The sequence below is a fragment of the Ylistrum balloti genome, unplaced genomic scaffold (assembly GCF_031769215.1).
Source record: "Ylistrum balloti isolate Yb309-2 unplaced genomic scaffold, AGI_CSIRO_Ybal_v1 Utg370190, whole genome shotgun sequence".
Lineage (NCBI taxonomy): Eukaryota > Metazoa > Mollusca > Bivalvia > Pectinida > Pectinidae > Ylistrum > Ylistrum balloti.
The window spans coordinates 1,096,063-1,114,362 of NW_026782170.1; the positions used below are offsets into that span (position 1 = coordinate 1,096,063).

At 35.4% G+C, this 18,300-nt stretch overlaps 2 protein-coding genes across 2 annotated transcripts; one reads left to right on the forward strand and one right to left on the reverse strand.

Annotated features, from left to right (window-relative positions):
• Positions 1–217: 217 nt before the first annotated feature.
• Positions 218–14,168, forward strand: LOC132551280 (uncharacterized). Its single transcript, XM_060215404.1, has 6 exons — positions 218–258; positions 6,294–6,465; positions 7,970–8,087; positions 8,233–8,279; positions 8,513–8,665; positions 13,884–14,168. Exons 2-6 carry the CDS (start codon positions 6,340–6,342, stop codon positions 14,166–14,168), a joined length of 729 nt encoding a protein of 242 aa, XP_060071387.1. The 5' UTR covers positions 218–258; positions 6,294–6,339.
• Positions 14,169–15,022: 854 nt separating this feature from the next.
• Positions 15,023–18,090, reverse strand: LOC132551282 (FAD-linked sulfhydryl oxidase ALR-like). Its single transcript, XM_060215406.1, has 3 exons — positions 17,983–18,090; positions 16,578–16,792; positions 15,023–15,558 (listed from the first exon to the last, which is right to left on the reverse strand). Exons 1-3 carry the CDS (start codon positions 18,088–18,090, stop codon positions 15,396–15,398), a joined length of 486 nt encoding a protein of 161 aa, XP_060071389.1. The 3' UTR covers positions 15,023–15,395.
• Positions 18,091–18,300: the final 210 nt, after the last annotated feature.

Sequence of the window (18,300 nt, forward strand, 5' to 3'; positions counted from 1 at the left end):
ACTCTAATCCTTGTTTAAATCGGTACGAGAGGGTACTATGGTGTGTATTGTGACCATATGTACATCAGTAATCCATGTGTAAATATTTGTACTTTTTTCTGATTCTCTATATAGACCAGTTAAAAGACTATGTCCATGTTAATGAACATATAGTGGGATAGTGACAGTAGATACTGCTGGAAACTTATGGTGAAGACAATCTGGACATGTATGTTTCTTACGGATTCTGAACAGGGAACATAGATACCAGGATATTGGGTTAGTACATAATACGTGCCTTCCTCCAATCGCACACTGTCATTGTGTCATTTTGTTCTGTCGTAGAACAAGTCTATTTTTACAGACAGTGGTTGTACTTCATCTTCTTAGGGAATTGACAAACTTCAAATGGTTCTTGACAATAATTATTATAAAATAGTTAGGTCTTTATTAGAGAAAGATGCATTCGGCTGTCGATTTGTTTCCATATATTAGGGAAATGGGATATTATAGTCACCAATTTCAAAAGATATCGTTAATAAGAATACAATGGATGTAAACATTAATTTCCGTTATTCATTTATTGAAGCCTAGCTTTATTACACGTACATGATTTGTAAAAGAACATTCGAGCTTCCACAAATCACATATAACACAGTGTCATTCGAGCTTCCACAAATCACAGGTAACTCAATGTCATTTTGTCTTCCACAAATCACAGGTAACTCAATGTCATTTTGTCTTCCACAAATCACAGGTAACTCAATGTCATTTTGTCTTCCACAAATCACATGTAACTCGATGTTATTCTAGCTTCCACAAATCACAGGTAACTCAATGTCATTCGAGCTTCCACAAATCACAGGTAACTCAATGTTATTCGAGCTTCCACAAATCACAGGTAACTCAATGTTATACTAGCTACCACACATCACAGTTAACTCTATGTCAACATAGTATTCTCAATGTCATTCTAGCTTCTTCTACATTATAGGTACATCGATGTTATTCTAGCTACCACACATCATAAGTAACTCCATGTCTTTAGAGATTCCATTCATCATAGTATTCTCAATGCTATTCTAACTTCCACACGTCACAGGTAGAATGATGTTTTACAAACTTAAGACGTAACTTTATTTACGGTATGAAAGATTGGGCTCACGAAAGGATTTTAATGAACTCAATATTCAAGTATAAATGTATTCTAAAATCATTACTATAATTACGTAATACATGTCCTTTAATATAAGTTTAATTATATCATTTGAATTTATAAAAACCAGTTCGCATGAAATCATTTCTAAATGGCTTGAATATAAGTATACAAGAATCTTTGTTAATTATTGTGATTAAAGATCAATAGATTACCATTTAAAAGCTATTTTCATGTTAAATATACGTCATGTGAATTGGTTTAATTATGTGTATATTAATATACAATATGGAAAAAGCAAATAGTTTTAAAGTCATGATAAAAAAAATACAGACCACAAGACAAGATCTATAACGTCAAGTAGATAGGACAATACAGCATTGAATATTATAGTTATTAACACAATCACTGACGTCATTTTCCTAAACATAATCAACTTTTGAGGGGAAATATTGTAATAGCCCACAAGTTGTATACATTTAAATAGTACAGTAACAGTTTTCTCTGAAAAAGAAATAGAATTCTCAGGAGTAGTGTGGAAAGAATTTACTGCGGAGGATATCAAACGTGGAGGTAAAGTCCATCGCATAGTGGAAGAGTTTGAAGTTAACAACTTACCCAAATTGTACCAGAATTTTTTAAGATAAGACTGCATGTTAAAAGTCATTTTTATTTCACACTGCATAAAGTATGTCCGATAAATTGTTATGCGACATTTGTTATGTAACATAAAACTAAGAAATCTTATTCAGGCAGAAAGTACTCGTAGTATTAGGACTTTGATTAGAAGGATTTCATGAACAGAATATTTATTCGCATGTTTGAACTGTGCTAGTAACTTGTTATGATTTTTCCTCGATTTTGATATACCAAATCTAAATATAGTTAGACCTGAAGGACACCTGATCGTCTAGTTACACAGTAAGGTGTAAACATACAAATATTATCAGGTACTCCATTCATTATCTTTCATTATCTGTACGTTAAGATTTACATAGAGTTGTTCAATGTGTTTTGTTGTAATCGTTGGTATTTTTGTAATTGTTACGCACGCGCTTCTAAATCAAAGATAAAATCAGCACATTACAAGTGTACAACATATTTATTTGAGACACAAAGGTACCAGTCACAACAGAAGTTACAACAATATATTCATTGAAAGCAACACCGAGATAGAAAGTGATTTACAGTAGATGTATTGATTTATCCAAGTCGACGCAGGTGCGTGTGTTTGTTTGTGAATTATATGGTATCGATTCTTGTTCAGTGTAATCAGGACCTGATAAAGTGTCTGAATCACAGTCTGTGTCCAGCTTTCCTCCGGTATTACTAACTTATCGACTGGTTATTACTACGTAGTAAGTATATTTACATTATTTATCTTTTTTTTTATTTCAAATTTTTTATTGCTTCATTTATTTCCGGATATCAAGGTTGAAACCAAGAATTCACTTTCCATAAACGCATGCATACCTCTGACGGGGGATATTCTACAGCAACTTACACACAAAATACCAGGTAAAAAATGCTGAATCAGAAACACATATCTAATAGAAATAGTTTTGTCTTTACATCTGTAACGGCATTATGTTAAACCTATTTGGACACTGTAACATAACTGATGCGCGGACAATCCTTATCTCGAACACTCTCCGAACATCGAAATCATCTATGGCACCAAATCGTCGTGAAACAAGTTTGATAAAGTGCATGAATGTTGACAAAACTCTAAATCAAGAATTATTTGTTTGGAAAATCGCTTAATATAAAGTAACTTGCTTTTCCAAAAACCGGCCCTAGTGTTTTCCCTATCGCTAGATTTACCCTGGACAGTAATGGTAACGTGATTAATTAGTGAGTTTATGACTTTCCATGATGGGGTGTTGAACAGATTACCATAGTTGTTAACTATTTCCTGTTTCTTCCATGCTGATTTTTTAAATGTGATTTTTACGAAGACTAAAGTACGCACTTAACGTAAAGGTATTTGGAAATGCGATGATCATTATCAAGTCTATTGATATCAGCTAAATATATATCTTTTTGTCCATAGGTTAATACAGTTGAGTTCTGTCACTAACCATCTCCAGACAATGATGTATTTAAGGTTTAATATTTGTTTTCATAAATTATTTGTTTACCATTGATTTTTTACTTTTTACCTTTTAAAGGATGCGGAGTCTTATTTTGTAAAATAGAAAAAATCATCGAAACGTTGTGAATTTTGATAGTTAAAATATGTATTTAATTGCATGTATCTCTTCTAAAACTTACTGACCATTTATGAAAAGATGCCTATTGTTTATTATAAATCTTATATTTCATGACATGAGAATATCCTATAAAAAGATTTTGTACAACTTTGATCCAGCAATCGAAATAATCATCAGAATTTCGCTTTAACAGCTACGAATTCAATTGTAAACACGGTAATGTATTCCAGTGGTATCACATCGATAGCTGTGCTCTTTTGATTATAATGTCAAAGAATCTAATTTTAAAAAAAATCTTGGCCAGCCCTTTAAATAGAGTTTTATCAAGGTTATCGTGGAAAGATAAGTATATATTGTTGACAAATCTGATGACTTGCACACTTTTGGACCCTAAGATCATTTAAAAGTCCTTCAATGATGCAGTTTTATTTCTTATCGTTATTTATACATTTTCATTGTTGACACTCACTCTTGACGTTCTTGAGTACTTATTCAATACCCCAATACCTAGTGCTCTGTACGTGTTGCTGATATTCCCTCGATATAATGCGTCATTTCCTTTTCCTATTTTGTTTTTCGATTTTGTGTTTTGTGTATTTGCTATCAGTATTTGACCAATATACATTTTCTTAACCACAAGTATAACCTTCTTGATTTCAACATCTTAGGCTGCTAGTATCACAGTTAGGACGTTAACAATAGGCCACAAACCCGTCAGGAATAAGCGCTATTCTCTTCAGTAAATTTCAGGCCAAATGTTTATTATGTAAGTCAGCAGCAAATCTCAGGACAAATGTTTATCAAGCAGGTCAGCAAGAAATCCCAGGTTAAATGTTAATTATGTAGGTCAGCAGTAAATCCCAGGCTAAATGTTATTTGTGAAGGTCAGCAGAAAATCCCAGGCTAAATGTTATTTGTGAAGGTGAGCAGTAAATCCCAGGTAAAATGTTATGTATGTAGGTCAACAATAAATTATTGGCTAAATGTTACTTATGTAGGTCAGCAGTAAATCCCAGGCCAAATGTTTATCAAGTAGGTCAGCAGTAATCCCAGGTATAAATGTTAATGAAGTAGGTTAGCAGTAAACCCCAGGTATAAATGTTTATCAAGTAGGTTAGCAGTAAACCCCAGGTATAAATGTTTATCAAGTAGGTTAGCAGTAAACCCCAGGAATAAATGTTTATCAAGTAGGTTAGCAGTAAATCCCAGGTATAAATGTTTATCAAGTAGGTCAGCAGTATATCCCAGGTATAAATGTTAATGAAGTAGGTCAGCAGTAAATCCCAGGTATAAATGTTTATTATGTAGGCCCAGTGTATGATAAGAAGCCACAAAAATCCCTAAACCTTGTGCGAGACAAGAATTAAACAATAAGGCCTTAACCAAGAACGAATGTTATAAATAAGATCTATAATAAGCCCTAAACCTAGTGCGAGATAGAAAGCCAAAATTTATCCATGGGTCTAGTGTTGCATAAGAATCGGACAATAATCCATGGACCTAGCACTAGTAATAAATAAAATGTCAGCCATATGACTTCGGCCCGGTAAGTATAGGAAGGCCTTGGCAATATGTTAGGTAGAACAGACAAATACAATTAAATTATTCATTATGTGCTGATTTCCACTTAGAGCTATGAATATTTAATATGAACATTATCTACATATGGCTGACACACGCATGATTCTACATATCATAGCGCCTATGTTTAGCAAAATTTTCCCTGCTAGTGTTCTACTGGCCATAGCGCCTATTGTTAACAAGCATTTCCATTGTCGGATTTTACAGGACATAGAGTTTCTTGATGACAAACATTTTCGCGGTAATGTTTACTGACAATAACGCCTATATTTGACTGCCTTATTTCGTTGTAGGGTTCTACAGACGATATCGCCAGACCATAACGCCTACATTTGACTGCCTTATTCCGTTGTAGAATTCTACAGACCATAGCGCCTATATTTGACTACTTTATTCCGTTGTAGAGTTCTACAGACCATAGCCCCAGACCATAACGCCTACATTTGACTGCCTTATTCCGTTGTAGGGTTCTACAGACCATAGCGCCTACATTTGACTGCCTTATTCCGTTGTAGAGTTCTACAGACCATAGCGCCTATATCTGACTACTTTATTCCGTTGTAGGGTTCTACAGACGATATCGTCAGACCATAACGCCTACATTTGACTGCCTTATTCCGTTGTAGGGTTCTACATATCATAGCGCCTATATTTGACTATCTTATTCCATTGTAGGATTCTACAGATCATAGCGCCTATATTTGACTATCTTATTCCATTGTAGGATTCTACAGACCATAGCGCCTATATTTGACTACTTCATTCCGTTGTAGGGTTTTACACACCATAGCGCCCTACCATAACGCCTACATTTGACTGCCTTATTCCGTTGTAGGGTTCTACTGATCATAGCGCCTATATTTGACTATCTTATTCCATTGTAGGATTCTACAGACCATAGCGCCCTACCATAACGCCTACATTTGACTGCCTTATTCCGTTGTAGGGTTCTACTGATCATAGCGCCTATATTTGACTATCTTATTCCATTGTAGGATTCTACAGACCATAGCGCCCTACCATAACGCCTACATTTGACTGCCTTATTCCGTTGTAGGGTTCTACAGACCATAGCGCCTATATTTGATTGCCTTATTCCGTTGTAGGGTTCTACAGACCATAGCGCCTACATTTGACTACTTTATTCCGTTGTAGGGTTCTACAGACCATAGCGCCCTACCATAACGCCTACATTGGACTGCCTTAGTCCGTTGTAGGGGTCTACAGATCATAGCGCCTATATTTGATTGCCTTATTCCGTTGTAGGATTCTACAGACCATAGCGCCTACATTTGACTACTTTATTCCGTTGTAGGGGTCTACAGATCATAGCGCCTATATTTGACTACCTTATTTCATTGTAGGGTCCTAGCGCCTATGTTTGACTAGCTTTACAGCACTGGACTCGTGATGGAGTGTCGATGTACATGTAGATGTAAAGCGAACAAAGGGATGATGGTGACGCCACAGATGCATCGTCAGAAATCCGATATGCAAGAGGAGCTGCTCGTAAAACTCGGCGCTAAGGAAGAAAAGGTACATGATAGATCGTCTTTATCATTCGATTTCAAAACTTTGCCTGTACAGTCGTCTACGTTTGAAATGTGTGTGGCTCCAGTGATATGCCATTCCCATTCATTTTAATATGTATAAATAAATACTGTATCTATGAGCTCAAGCAAAAAAATCTTTGAACCAGAAGCTTATAGTCACAGTAAGTCAATTTGTATATTTATTACAAATGTTTTAGTAAGTGGGGATACAGTTTCACACAATCTGAATATGTTTGATTATATATTCAAAGTCGCTTGAAAGTACATTTAACATGAAAGTAATTAATGTACACAGTTCGTAGACATTCATGTATTTGGTGGTGGTTTCATCATCACAGTTCTCTTAACAGAGGCATTTAGATCCTTATAGGCGATCCACCGGGCGTTTTGTGAAGGTTCCCCAACCTAGTGAATCAAAAAGCCTGTTCCTGACTCCATCGTTCTCTGATCCAAGATACGTTTGATTTTGTACTCCGTCCCTGGATTACAGGAGAGGTCAGAAGAACTGTCTGTGGAAGTATATTATCTTTTTGGCTTCCGAATATTTCATTTTGGACGTTCATTACCGTAAACAGTCTGTGATTGCTGTACAGTGTCCGATGTAACTTTATCCGTTTGTAGAGACTGCTCTGACATGATATCCGTAACACTGTCAGTGTCATTCTAGGGAATGTCAAAGGTTGTGAGTTTGAATTCCTCATGGATATCCATTGATGCAATTTGCAGTAGTTGTCCGGTTGAGGAGCATGAACATAAACACACTTAAGCCGGTCTATATGTACAGGTCGAGATACAAGTAATTCTGTAGACGCAGCCTGAGATGATATTATATCCATGACCACATACACTCGTTTGTAAAGATCCTGAAGTTTCTGCCTCTGTCCTGTGGGTACATGGTATTGATAAACGTAATCACTTCTTTGTAGCATAAGAGGTCTGTTCTTCTCAGATTGAGACGACTTAACATGTTCACAACGATGTTCTCTGATACCTTCGAATGTATGCTTCGTTTTGTTCATGTAAGTGTCAAGATCAGGAGAACCATTGTCTTGAATTGGGTTTGCTGAACATAACGAAACCGATGGTCGGAATCCGAACACAATTGCAAAAGGAGAATATCCTGATGTAGAAGTTGCAGAATTGTTCATAGAGAAAACTTAATTGCTGGCTAGGCTTTAATTGTGGCGGAAACGGCGTGAACGAGGCACAGAAATAATCTGGGGTTTTCAGTTCGGTTTTTTGTAAGAAAATATCGGTTAACACACCTGTATCAACATTGAATGTGTTTTCATCTTCGGTGGGTATCGTTTGGATTCTCAACCATTTCGCCAACTTCGGTTCTTGTTGCTCTGAGCTAATGTCCCCACAACAATCTAAGATGGCGACACTCTACTTAACCTAACTCTTAATTTGTATGAAAATGTGTTATTTACTTTTGTGTCTTTTGTACAATTTCTGAGCATCAATTTGTCTGTTTGTACTCATAGTTTGACTGGCATCCAGACATCCTATATCGTCGTATGGAACGGCCACAGTCTAGTGTCGTGGCGGACTACTCGATCGATATCAAGATTGGCCGACCCAAATTGTATTGCATTGGCACTCGTAAGTCGACTTCACTTCTTGATTCATGCTAGTGTATAAAATGTTATCACCATATAATAACGCTGGAGAATATTATCTGAATTGCTCTTCACTTATAATGCTTATTTTGTTTTCTCAAATGTGTTTTTTGTAAATGTACTTTTAGGTAACCCATGGGATTGTGGAAACCAAGCACTGCGGCAAATGACAATGGTTCGTTCTTTTTAATAGATAACATTTCAGACGACCTGAAATCACATAGCTAACAACGTATGCAGTATGTTTGCTGTGAATAATTTAAAAAAAATAATCAAGAGCAACTCATAACAATTATTAAAAAAATGAAGGAAATTTTCAACCAATGGTGAAAGTAAACTTGTTGATTGGGCTGTTAAAATATATTATACCAGACTGACCCTGATATATTTTTCTTTCCTTTTTTGCAGAAAGCAAAACAAGGTCCTCGAAGTCTTTTCTTTGGAAAGAAACCAAAGCCGATTAACATACTAAACATACATCGACCAGCACCCCCAAGGATATCCACAGCAAGCACACGGGTCATACTCCAGCCTTTGTCGTTGGCTAGAAGCAAGACAGCGGTATGCGTCATACACAAGTTTAGCTTAATTATAAAACCACAGAGAAAATAAAGACATGTAAATGACAAAATATTAACAAAAGAAAGGTTTGTAAGGAGACTCCTGTAAAAGTACAAAGAGAATAAGACCAAGGGTTTCGAAAGCATAAGCGTATCATCGACACCCGCCAAAAAAAGAGAAGTAAAACCAGAAATATCGACGTACCGAATATGATTGTCACTTTCGCTGAAAATTAATGAAATACCAACAAGTTATAAAAGGAAAGATTCACACCTTAAACCTTAACAGGATAAGACTCGGAAGGGCAATTGGTTTTCATCAACGAAACCGCCTTGTAAGACTAGGTCAAATCACAAGAGGCGCAATGGGCCTGCATTGCACACATTCAATGGTAGTCAATGTTTATCAAAAATAGAATCGATGTTAATCACAAATACACTTTCATTAATACATTCACCATTGGCTTTTAAAGTTGGCACATTCAATCAGTTTTGTCTAATATTTAAACAACAACTGCACTCTAAACAGCGACAGTTATGACAAGGATTATAGGTAAATGTCTTTTTTTTCAAAACATGTCGGGCTTTGACTTAGAAACGCTCTTCAACCAAATATTCTGCTTCCCAGATTTTGGTTTGCCAGAAAGCGTCATTCACAGGTTTTGACAATTTAAAACATGTAACCTTAAATATGGTTCAAGGTCATCTCTCTTTTGCAAACATTATTGGGATTCATCTTAGTGACCTACCATTCCAATGTCATGCTTCTGTGCCTTTTAGTTAGTGGTAAAGGAGTTGTTTTAAGGTTTAAACGAATTCCACCCCTGTGAACTTGAATGTGGATTAAGGTAGTATCTTTTCGCAAACTTTTTCGACGTTTATCCCAGGAACCATCAGCCAAATACCATGCTTTTGTGCCTTTTGGTAAGTCAGAAGAAGTCGTTTAAAGGTTTTAACAAATTCGACCTCTGTGACTTTGAATATGGGTCAAGGTCATTTCTTTCTGAAAACTTTGTCCGGCTTCATCCTAGAAACTTGTCACCGAATATCACGCTTCTTCGCCTTTTAGTTAAGCAGAAAAAGTTGATTAAAGGTTTAACAAATTCAATATCGTGACCTTGAAGAAGGGTCAGTCATTTCCCTTAATTTACATAAACTTTCCCATTTTGAAACGTTATGAAAGCGTTGAAAGTTTATCCACTAGGAATTGATATCTCTCAGAGCAAATCCTTTGAGCAGTTTCTATCAAGAATCATTGTAAAAAAGCAATGTTGAAGTAGAAAAGCACCAAAGTAAATAAGGCAGAGATAAAAGGTTTATGTAGTCGGCGAGATGATGTGGTCTAAAATGATCTCTGGGGGTGCAGATTTACAATCTATAGTTTTTGCTATTAATTTTGAAGCTTTATCGTGTTCTCCTAGTACTCTCTCAATAGCCTCCTGGTTGTCCTGTCACTCTCTCAATAGTCTCATTATCGTCCTGAAACTCTCTCAATGTCTCTGGAATTCTTGTACTCTCTCAATAGTCTCCTGATTCTCATTGTACTCGCTCAATAGTCTCTGTGATAATCTTTGTGCTCTCTCAATAGTCTCTGTGATAATCATTGTATTCTCTCAATGGCCTCTGTGATAATCATTGTACTCTCTCAATGGTCTCTGGGATAATCTTTGTACTCTCTCAATGGTCTCTGGGATAATTATTGTGCTCTCTCAATAGTCTCTGTGATAATCATTGTACTCTCTCAATGGTCTCTGGGATAATCTTTGTACTCTCTCAATGGTCTCAGGGATAATCATTGTACTCTCTCAATGGTCTCTGGGATAATCATTGTATTCTCTCAATAGTCTCTGGGATAATCTTTGTACTCTCTCAATAGTCTCTGGGATAATCATTGTACTCTCTCAATAGTCTTTGGGATAATCATTGTATTCTCTCAATGGTCTCTAGGATAATAATTGTATTCTCTAAATGGTCTCTGGGATAATCTTGATACTCTCGCAATGGTCTCTGGGATAATCATTGTACTCTCTAAATGTTCTCTACGATTATTTTGTCACTCTCTCAATGTTTTCTAGGATTCTCTTTTCACTCTCTCAATGTCTCTTAGATTCTCCAATCACTCTCAATGGTCTCCGAGATTTTTCTGGTACACTCTTAGAGTTTGAAGAAGTGCTTCATCTGTATCCACTTAATTTTAAAAAAGCACTGGGATGATAGTAATGGAAAAGTGTTTAGAAGTTTGGATAGAGATTAAGGTGAACCCGTACATTCATTGATAAGGGTTCATTATGAAGTACATGTATGTATGAACCAGCTGTGCATGGCCATATGATATGAATCTTTTACATAACTGCACCAATTAACTTAAGAAACACTAACCCATTAATAAATGTGTATAGTGCAAAAATTGTCTATATTTATATAACAAGAGGCCCACAAGCCTTAAGGGCCATCTGATTATAAAGGCCTATACATGAAAGAGGCCAAATAAATTGCTCGACTACTCTACAGCTTACATAGAAGACATTGTTTCTTCATAAAGACTCTTTCTGCAAACTTGAAATCATATTCTTTATACATGCACTATATATGAATGCCATTACACAGGACAAATTCCTTATTGAAAAAGCGTGCTACATGCCAAATATCAAGGCCCTTTGCCTATTGGTTATTGAGATGACGTTGTGTATGCATTTCTACACTCTTTCACCCCTGTGACTTGACAGTAGGTCAAGGTGAACAAACCTGGTAGCATTTCATCCCAGCATGCTACAGACCCAATATCAGCACCCTTGGACTTTTGGTCATTGAGAAGTTGTGTAAAGATTTTAACATCATTGACCACTGTGACCTTGAAAGCAAGTCAAAGACATTCATATGAACAAACTTAGTAGCCCTTTATACCATCATGCTACAGGCCCAATATCAGAAACGTGAGCCTTTTGGTTACTGAGAAGTCATTTGAATGGAAAGTTTACACTCTGCCGACGATGACATGATGGTTATAGGCCATCCTGTCCCATTGGGTCAGATGACCTAAAAAAAGCCTATCAAGTTGTCAAGGAATCGAGGGCTATCTCAGAAATGAGTATACAGTTTATACGTTAAACACAGACATACATAATTCCGTCAAAAGAAACTGGCTACAACTAAAGTAACATTCTACAGATAAAATCAGAGTTAAATGTGTACAATGATTTACACAGACACAAAAAAAGTAAGAGGTGTTCTGGAAAGGTTAGTGTCTTCTGCTTATTATTACATAAACATATGTCAATGTTTGTAATGTCATGTTCTCAAAATAAGAACTTTGGTGTTAACATCCCCCCACCTGGCATACTTAACAATATTGAAAACATTCAGCTTCATTTCACACAAGGATTTATTTCTATGAAAGCAAGCGGGATAACAACCATTTAATTTTCATATGTATAGTGAATGGTAACCACATGCTATGATACTTCTGATGATTTAAAGTATTTCTTAATACAACTGTATGTAGTTGTTGCATTGAATGTAATTTATCCATCAGTGGGTTGTGGTTCATTATTTATTTTATCTGTGTGATTTTAAGTGAATTTAAGTTCTCCTATAATTGTGTAATGATTTGGAGAGTGGGACCCAAATGTGATTTTTTTTATCTGATATTTTTTGTGTGATATTATATTGATTTATTGATTGATTTATCTATAATAGTTTGTGTGTATTATGTATTTCTCTACTATAGTATTTATTCTATTGCAGATTTACTAAGGGCAGTCATTGGTAACAAGGAAATTTACATATAACATCAAAGTGTCATCAGTCACAGTCATCAGTTACTGTCACTCAAGATGGAATAACAGGACACTGAATAACTTTGATGATAGTCTGAGGCAGCTTTGTGTTCTACACACACTGTACGTGATACCAACCAAGTTTCTATTAAAACATCAACTGTAATTCTGTATTCAGTATTTTTTCCCTGATACAGTTATGTAGCATCATGAGAAATTCCTGGCATCATTTTTAATACAACATGCATGCCCTTCACACAGGCAATCTATTTTAATAACTCTAGTGCTCACAAGCATCATGTTGACCATTTCATATTTCAGATATGTTGGGATTTGATGGATGTGATGTAGTGTTTATTTTTGGCACAGCAGAATGTAATCCTGGATTACTTCTTGGACACTTTGTTAATACATGTATTAATTAAGTGTTAATGCACTCGCCTTTCACCTAGCCGACCGGGGTTCGATTCCCAGAACGGACGTGAAAAGGTAAGGGGTCACCTGCCCGACCACGTGGGTTTTCCCCGGGTACTCTGGTTTCCTCCCACAATAAGACCCCTCACGCGCTTACATCCGGGCCAACAAGAGTGATTAGTATAAATAAAGTTTATGTTTATAATTAAGGGTTAAATCAAATACCTTAATTTACTTGTCATATAGCCTGCCTGATATCCAGTGAATTCATCCATGTAATAGTTTTGTGTGTCACTTGTGTTATATACCCTGGAGTGATTTTTATTGACTGCATCAGTCAGATATCAATTGTGATGTCATACATCATGAGTTGAAAATTGTATAACAAAATGACTGCCTGTGTTGATTTAGTCCTCCCCACTTTGACTAAAAACATATCAGAATGTAAGAATAAAAAGTTCTAAGATTTGCTTCATAAAATCTCATATGAAATAACAGCTCATTAAAGATCCTGTATTTATTAAGTCTCAAATAAACATCTGGTGCAAAGAATAGTGCATTCTAAATATAGAACTATGCCATTGATGATTCAAATATCAGTAATACCGAGAATTTCGTCAAATCGTCAAAACTTTTCAGTTAAAGAAGGTCTAAGAGAAAGATATTGTATTTATAAGTTTGAAATCATAAATAACACATCATTGCCAACAATAGGTGAATTCTTTCAAATGCACATTTTCTAATGACAGATTTTTTAAAAATAATGTTGTTGAGTTCATAATGGAAATGATGACATCACTACATGAAGTAATAATGGCAATGGAAGTTTAATAACACCTGATAGCCCTTCATGCCACTCACATCTACCAAACATCATGACTATTAGCCCCTACGATTATTCAGTACCTGTATGAAAACATTTTAAGGCATTTTTGAAAAATAATTGATTTTTCCTTTAAGAATTATGCTTCAGGACCAACATCAATACAATCCATATCACCAGGAGAAAGAAGCAATAACTCATTATAGAAACCTAAAGTATCAGTCAAGGAAAGTCTGCTGAAAAATCCTCAACAGCTCTACAACAATCTCAACAGCTCTACAACAATCTCAAAGCTCTACAACAATCTCAACAGCTCTACAACAATCTCAACAGCTCTACAACAATCTCAACAGCTCTACAACAATCTCAAAGCTCTACAACAATCTCAACAGCTCTACAACAATCTCAAAGCTCTACAACAATCTCAACAGCTCTACAACAATCTCAATAGCTCTACAACAATCCCAATAGCTCTACAACAAAGTCAATAACTCTACAACAAAGTCAATAGCTCTACAACAGTCTCAACAGCTCTACAACAAAGTCAATAGCTCTACAACAGTCTCAATAGCTCTACAACAATCTCAATAGCTCTACAACAATCTCAACAGCTCTACAACAATCTCAACAGCTCTACAACAATCTCAATAGCTCTACAACAAAGTCAATAGCTCTACAACAGTCTCAACAGCTCTACAACAAAGTCAATAGCTCTACAACAAAGTCAATAGCTCTACAACAATCTCAACATCTCTACAACAATCTCAACAGCTCTACAAAAAAGTCAATAGCTCTACAACAGTCTCAACAGCTCTACAACAATCTCAACAGCTCTACAACAATCTCAATAGCTCTACAACAAAGTCAATAGCTCTACAACAAATTCAATAACTCTACAAAAATCTCCATAGCTTTACAACAGTCTCAGTAGTTCTACAACAAAGTCAATAGCTCTACAACAAAGTCAATGCTTCAGACAAAATTTAGTGTCCTAGGCCTCTTCCTTCTCTTTCCTCTCTGACCCTAATGACCTTGAGATTAGGTTAAGGTCATTCAATTGAAAAGTAAAAGCTAGTCGTTCTAGTGACTAATGGTCAAATGTCTTTCACCCACAAGTACTAATCCCAGTTTATCTTACTATAGGTTGCCCGCAATATTTTGCAGAGTTCTTAATTTTTTTTACATTTGACTGACAACAGACTTTTGACAAAACCAAGAAATTGTAAGCAATTTTAGCTGAATCTGATGATTGTATTATAGTTGTATAACAAATACATGTAAATATATAGCAACAAAAGCAAGAATACAAAAAAACACATATATATATATATATTTATGTAAACAGTATTTTATTTAAATATCATGTTTCAACACACACTGATATAACATATATATACAGACACTGTAACTAACTACCATATAGGGAAGAGTTCTTTAGAAGTTTTTATTAGTACTGGGAGTCTGCACACTATTTCAATGTAAAATAAAAGACAAGATGAATCAAAACACTTAGATGGAAACAAATAAAAAAGTGATGAAGGCTCTTGACCCATTAAATGTACATCATCATAAAAATCAATCACAGATGCTTTGAATCCAGATAGCACTAATAAATGCTATTACAAATTGTTGTGCAATATTCAGATAACTAATAGATACTTTTCCTCAGTCAAGCATCCCACCCTCCCATATAAAAAGTCAAATATATTGAAACAGAGTCATCCACAACTACCATCCTTCCAACCATCTCGCCAACGTTCGTCAACTTTACTGCAGTCAAATTCCGGTTTTCCAATTTTCACATTAACAGTGTTGTGCAATCTACACATCCATTGTGAAAATGCATGCTGACTGGACGTGTCTGGTTGATTTGTCTTCAACCTGCCAAATGTCAGAAATAAACATTTATCACATACATTACCTCAAATAAACTGCATGTAAACTGAACTTTGACAGAGATTATTAAGCTGATATGGTCTCCAAGAAGAGTGATGTAAACTAAATGTAGCTTTACAGATTTCAAATCTTCTTTACAAACCAAAGTAAGTATCTATGATGTTCATGCATAATACACATTAAAAGTTATCCTTTCACTAGATATGCATTTTATTTTTTTCTTGTTGTTACATGCAACTCTTCCTGTCACTGAACTGGTACATTTCCCCGAGTAATATGTATCAGTACTGGATATAGAAACCACCATCCAATTTCAAATTCTACAGCGGGAAATTAATCATAACAACTAGAGGAGGCTGGATAACTAGTAAGACGAGAGATTAAGGAGTTCTATTTAACAAGAGAACTTTGGGTGAAAAAGGAACCATCCGAGGCCAACAAACATCCACCTAAACTTTATACATGTATCCCAGGCCGACAAACATCTACCTAAACTTTATACATGTATCCCAGGCCAACACACATCTACCTAAACTTTATACATGTATCTCAGGCCAACAAACATCTACCTAAAGTTTATACATGTACCCCAGGCCAACGAACATCTACCTAAACTTTACACATGTCTCCCTGGCCAACAACCTGCACCTAAACTTTACACATGTCTCCCTGGCCAACAACCTGCACCTAAACTTTATCAACGTATCCCTGGCCAACAAACATCCACCTAAAGTTTATACATGTATCTCAGGCCAACAAACATCCACCTCATTTTTAAACATCCCATTCAAATAAACACCCACCTAAACTTTTCAGTATAACAAAAGAATATGCATGGAATCATTTTGAATATTATGATTTGAGAGTGATCTTGGTGCCAACCATCATTGAGATTTAGTTCTTTGTAAGTTGGATCTTTTCCCATCTTTTCCCTTACTTAATATCATTTGTTGTATTGAAAGGTCAGGTCAATTACAGAGTAACATTTCCCTATGAATACATACTCCTCTCTGAGATCCTCGGCACAGTAATCACACGGGTAGAATTTAGAGAATAAGTGGATAAACTGCTTCATGTCTGACTGCTGCATTGAACTTGGTTTGTTAGGAAAGTATGCTGCCATCGTATGGAGAAATGACCAGGTGTTCCGCCCCAGATCATTTTTGTCCAGTGGGCACTGAAGTTCATCTTTAAGTGTGGCTTTCATCGTTGCTGGAAGCTGTCAATGGCAAAATGTATTATACATGTTAATTCTGAAAGTTATTCTGTCTAATTAATGTACATGCTGAAATATGACTGTTTTATAAGTAAATATATATGATAAATTTTGAACCAATGTTATCCTTGGTATTTTTCGTTTGTTTTGTTTTTGTTTTGGCAACAAGACTGCAGTAATGCAATGCCATGGTTGTGTCTGAGGACAGTTAAGCCCTTAATAAAAGCAATTCAGTTCATCATAAAATAAAAAAGAAAAAAAATATGGTTGTGATTTTATTTGTTCCAGTTCTGTGCATTACTTTCTTACTAATAATAAGAAGAAAATTAAAACATTTTGTCAACAAGAGATGCAACAATGATCTTGGTGCCAAACAAATATGTTATCTTGAGGCCTTCCTAAGACTAATTTTGTATACATAAATGTGGAAACAAATGCAGAATTAAACTCAAATTACTTCATTCAAAAGTGAACTACAGTAAGTGAGGACAATAACTTCATTCAGTAATTGTCACATGCATGAATGAAAATTAAAGGATATGCTGTTTTTAATGAGACTGACCTTTAATGTGACCTTCAATTTGTGCAGTCTGCTTCTTTAACCATTATTTTATATCAGGTGACAGAGAATTGTGTAAATCATGCCGTTTAAAAATTCTACATTATAGATACCCTATCCTCATAAGAAGATGCTAAATCAAAAGTCTTAACTTGATTAATGCATATCATAATATTTATTATGCAATACTTAAAAATTATGTCATCATTTAAAACTAGATTAAACATCAAAGTAATAAAAATGTTTTCAAATATGCAAACTGTGTAACTGGTAATTCAAATAAAATATTTCAACAGTCTGTGAGACTCAATAACAATATTTTACAATGTTTTTACAATATTAGTTTGGTAAATACACTGTAGGTCAGGATTATCTCCCTTTAGCCCTTTTGCTGTTCACGCTATTTCGTTAGCATTACACACGAAACTCTTGAAAAGTTTACGTTATTTATCTCAATTAATACAACGAGAGTATATTGTTGTTGTTTTTTGATAATTCATTTTTTAATGTCTTGCCTACTAGGTCTAACCATGCTTTGATCAACAGACCACCGAAGCAACGTTTCGTTATTTGGGAAAATGACGAGATTACATATTTGAACTGTAACCAAAATACCTCCATGTATGTAACTTACTTTCTTTTCCTTCATATATTGATCAACATATGAATCGAAATCAGTACACGCTCTGCAAGGCTTAGATCTACCGGGACCAGACATAAAGTCACCCATGGAGGCTGCCATGTTTACTAAATGACAGTTTACGGTAGTCGCTACTCCTATACGACTGTTATGAATTAACACAACGCAGCTGTATTGGCCAAAATAACATATTAATTTTTGAATTATACTTTTACAAACAAATATGTTATAGTTGACTTCGAGAGATTTTAAAATGTCTTTGAGATGTCGTTATTTTCTACCATAGTCGGCCTCAAAATGGCGACTAAACGA

Coding starts and splice junctions, on each gene's coding strand:
- LOC132551282 (XM_060215406.1), bottom strand. CDS start 18,090: ATGGCAGCCTCCATGGGTGACTTTATGTCTGGTCCCGGTAGATCTAAG. Junction 16,793..17,982: donor AATATATGAAGGAAAAGAAA/GTAAGTTACATA, acceptor TGCCATTGACAG/CTTCCAGCAACGATGAAAGC. Junction 15,559..16,577: donor GCCGAGGATCTCAGAGAGGA/GTATGTATTCAT, acceptor GACATTTGGCAG/GTTGAAGACAAATCAACCAG.
- LOC132551280 (XM_060215404.1), top strand. CDS start 6,340: ATGGAGTGTCGATGTACATGTAGATGTAAAGCGAACAAAGGGATGATG. Junction 6,466..7,969: donor TCGGCGCTAAGGAAGAAAAG/GTACATGATAGA, acceptor TTGTACTCATAG/TTTGACTGGCATCCAGACAT. Junction 8,280..8,512: donor CACTGCGGCAAATGACAATG/GTTCGTTCTTTT, acceptor CCTTTTTTGCAG/AAAGCAAAACAAGGTCCTCG.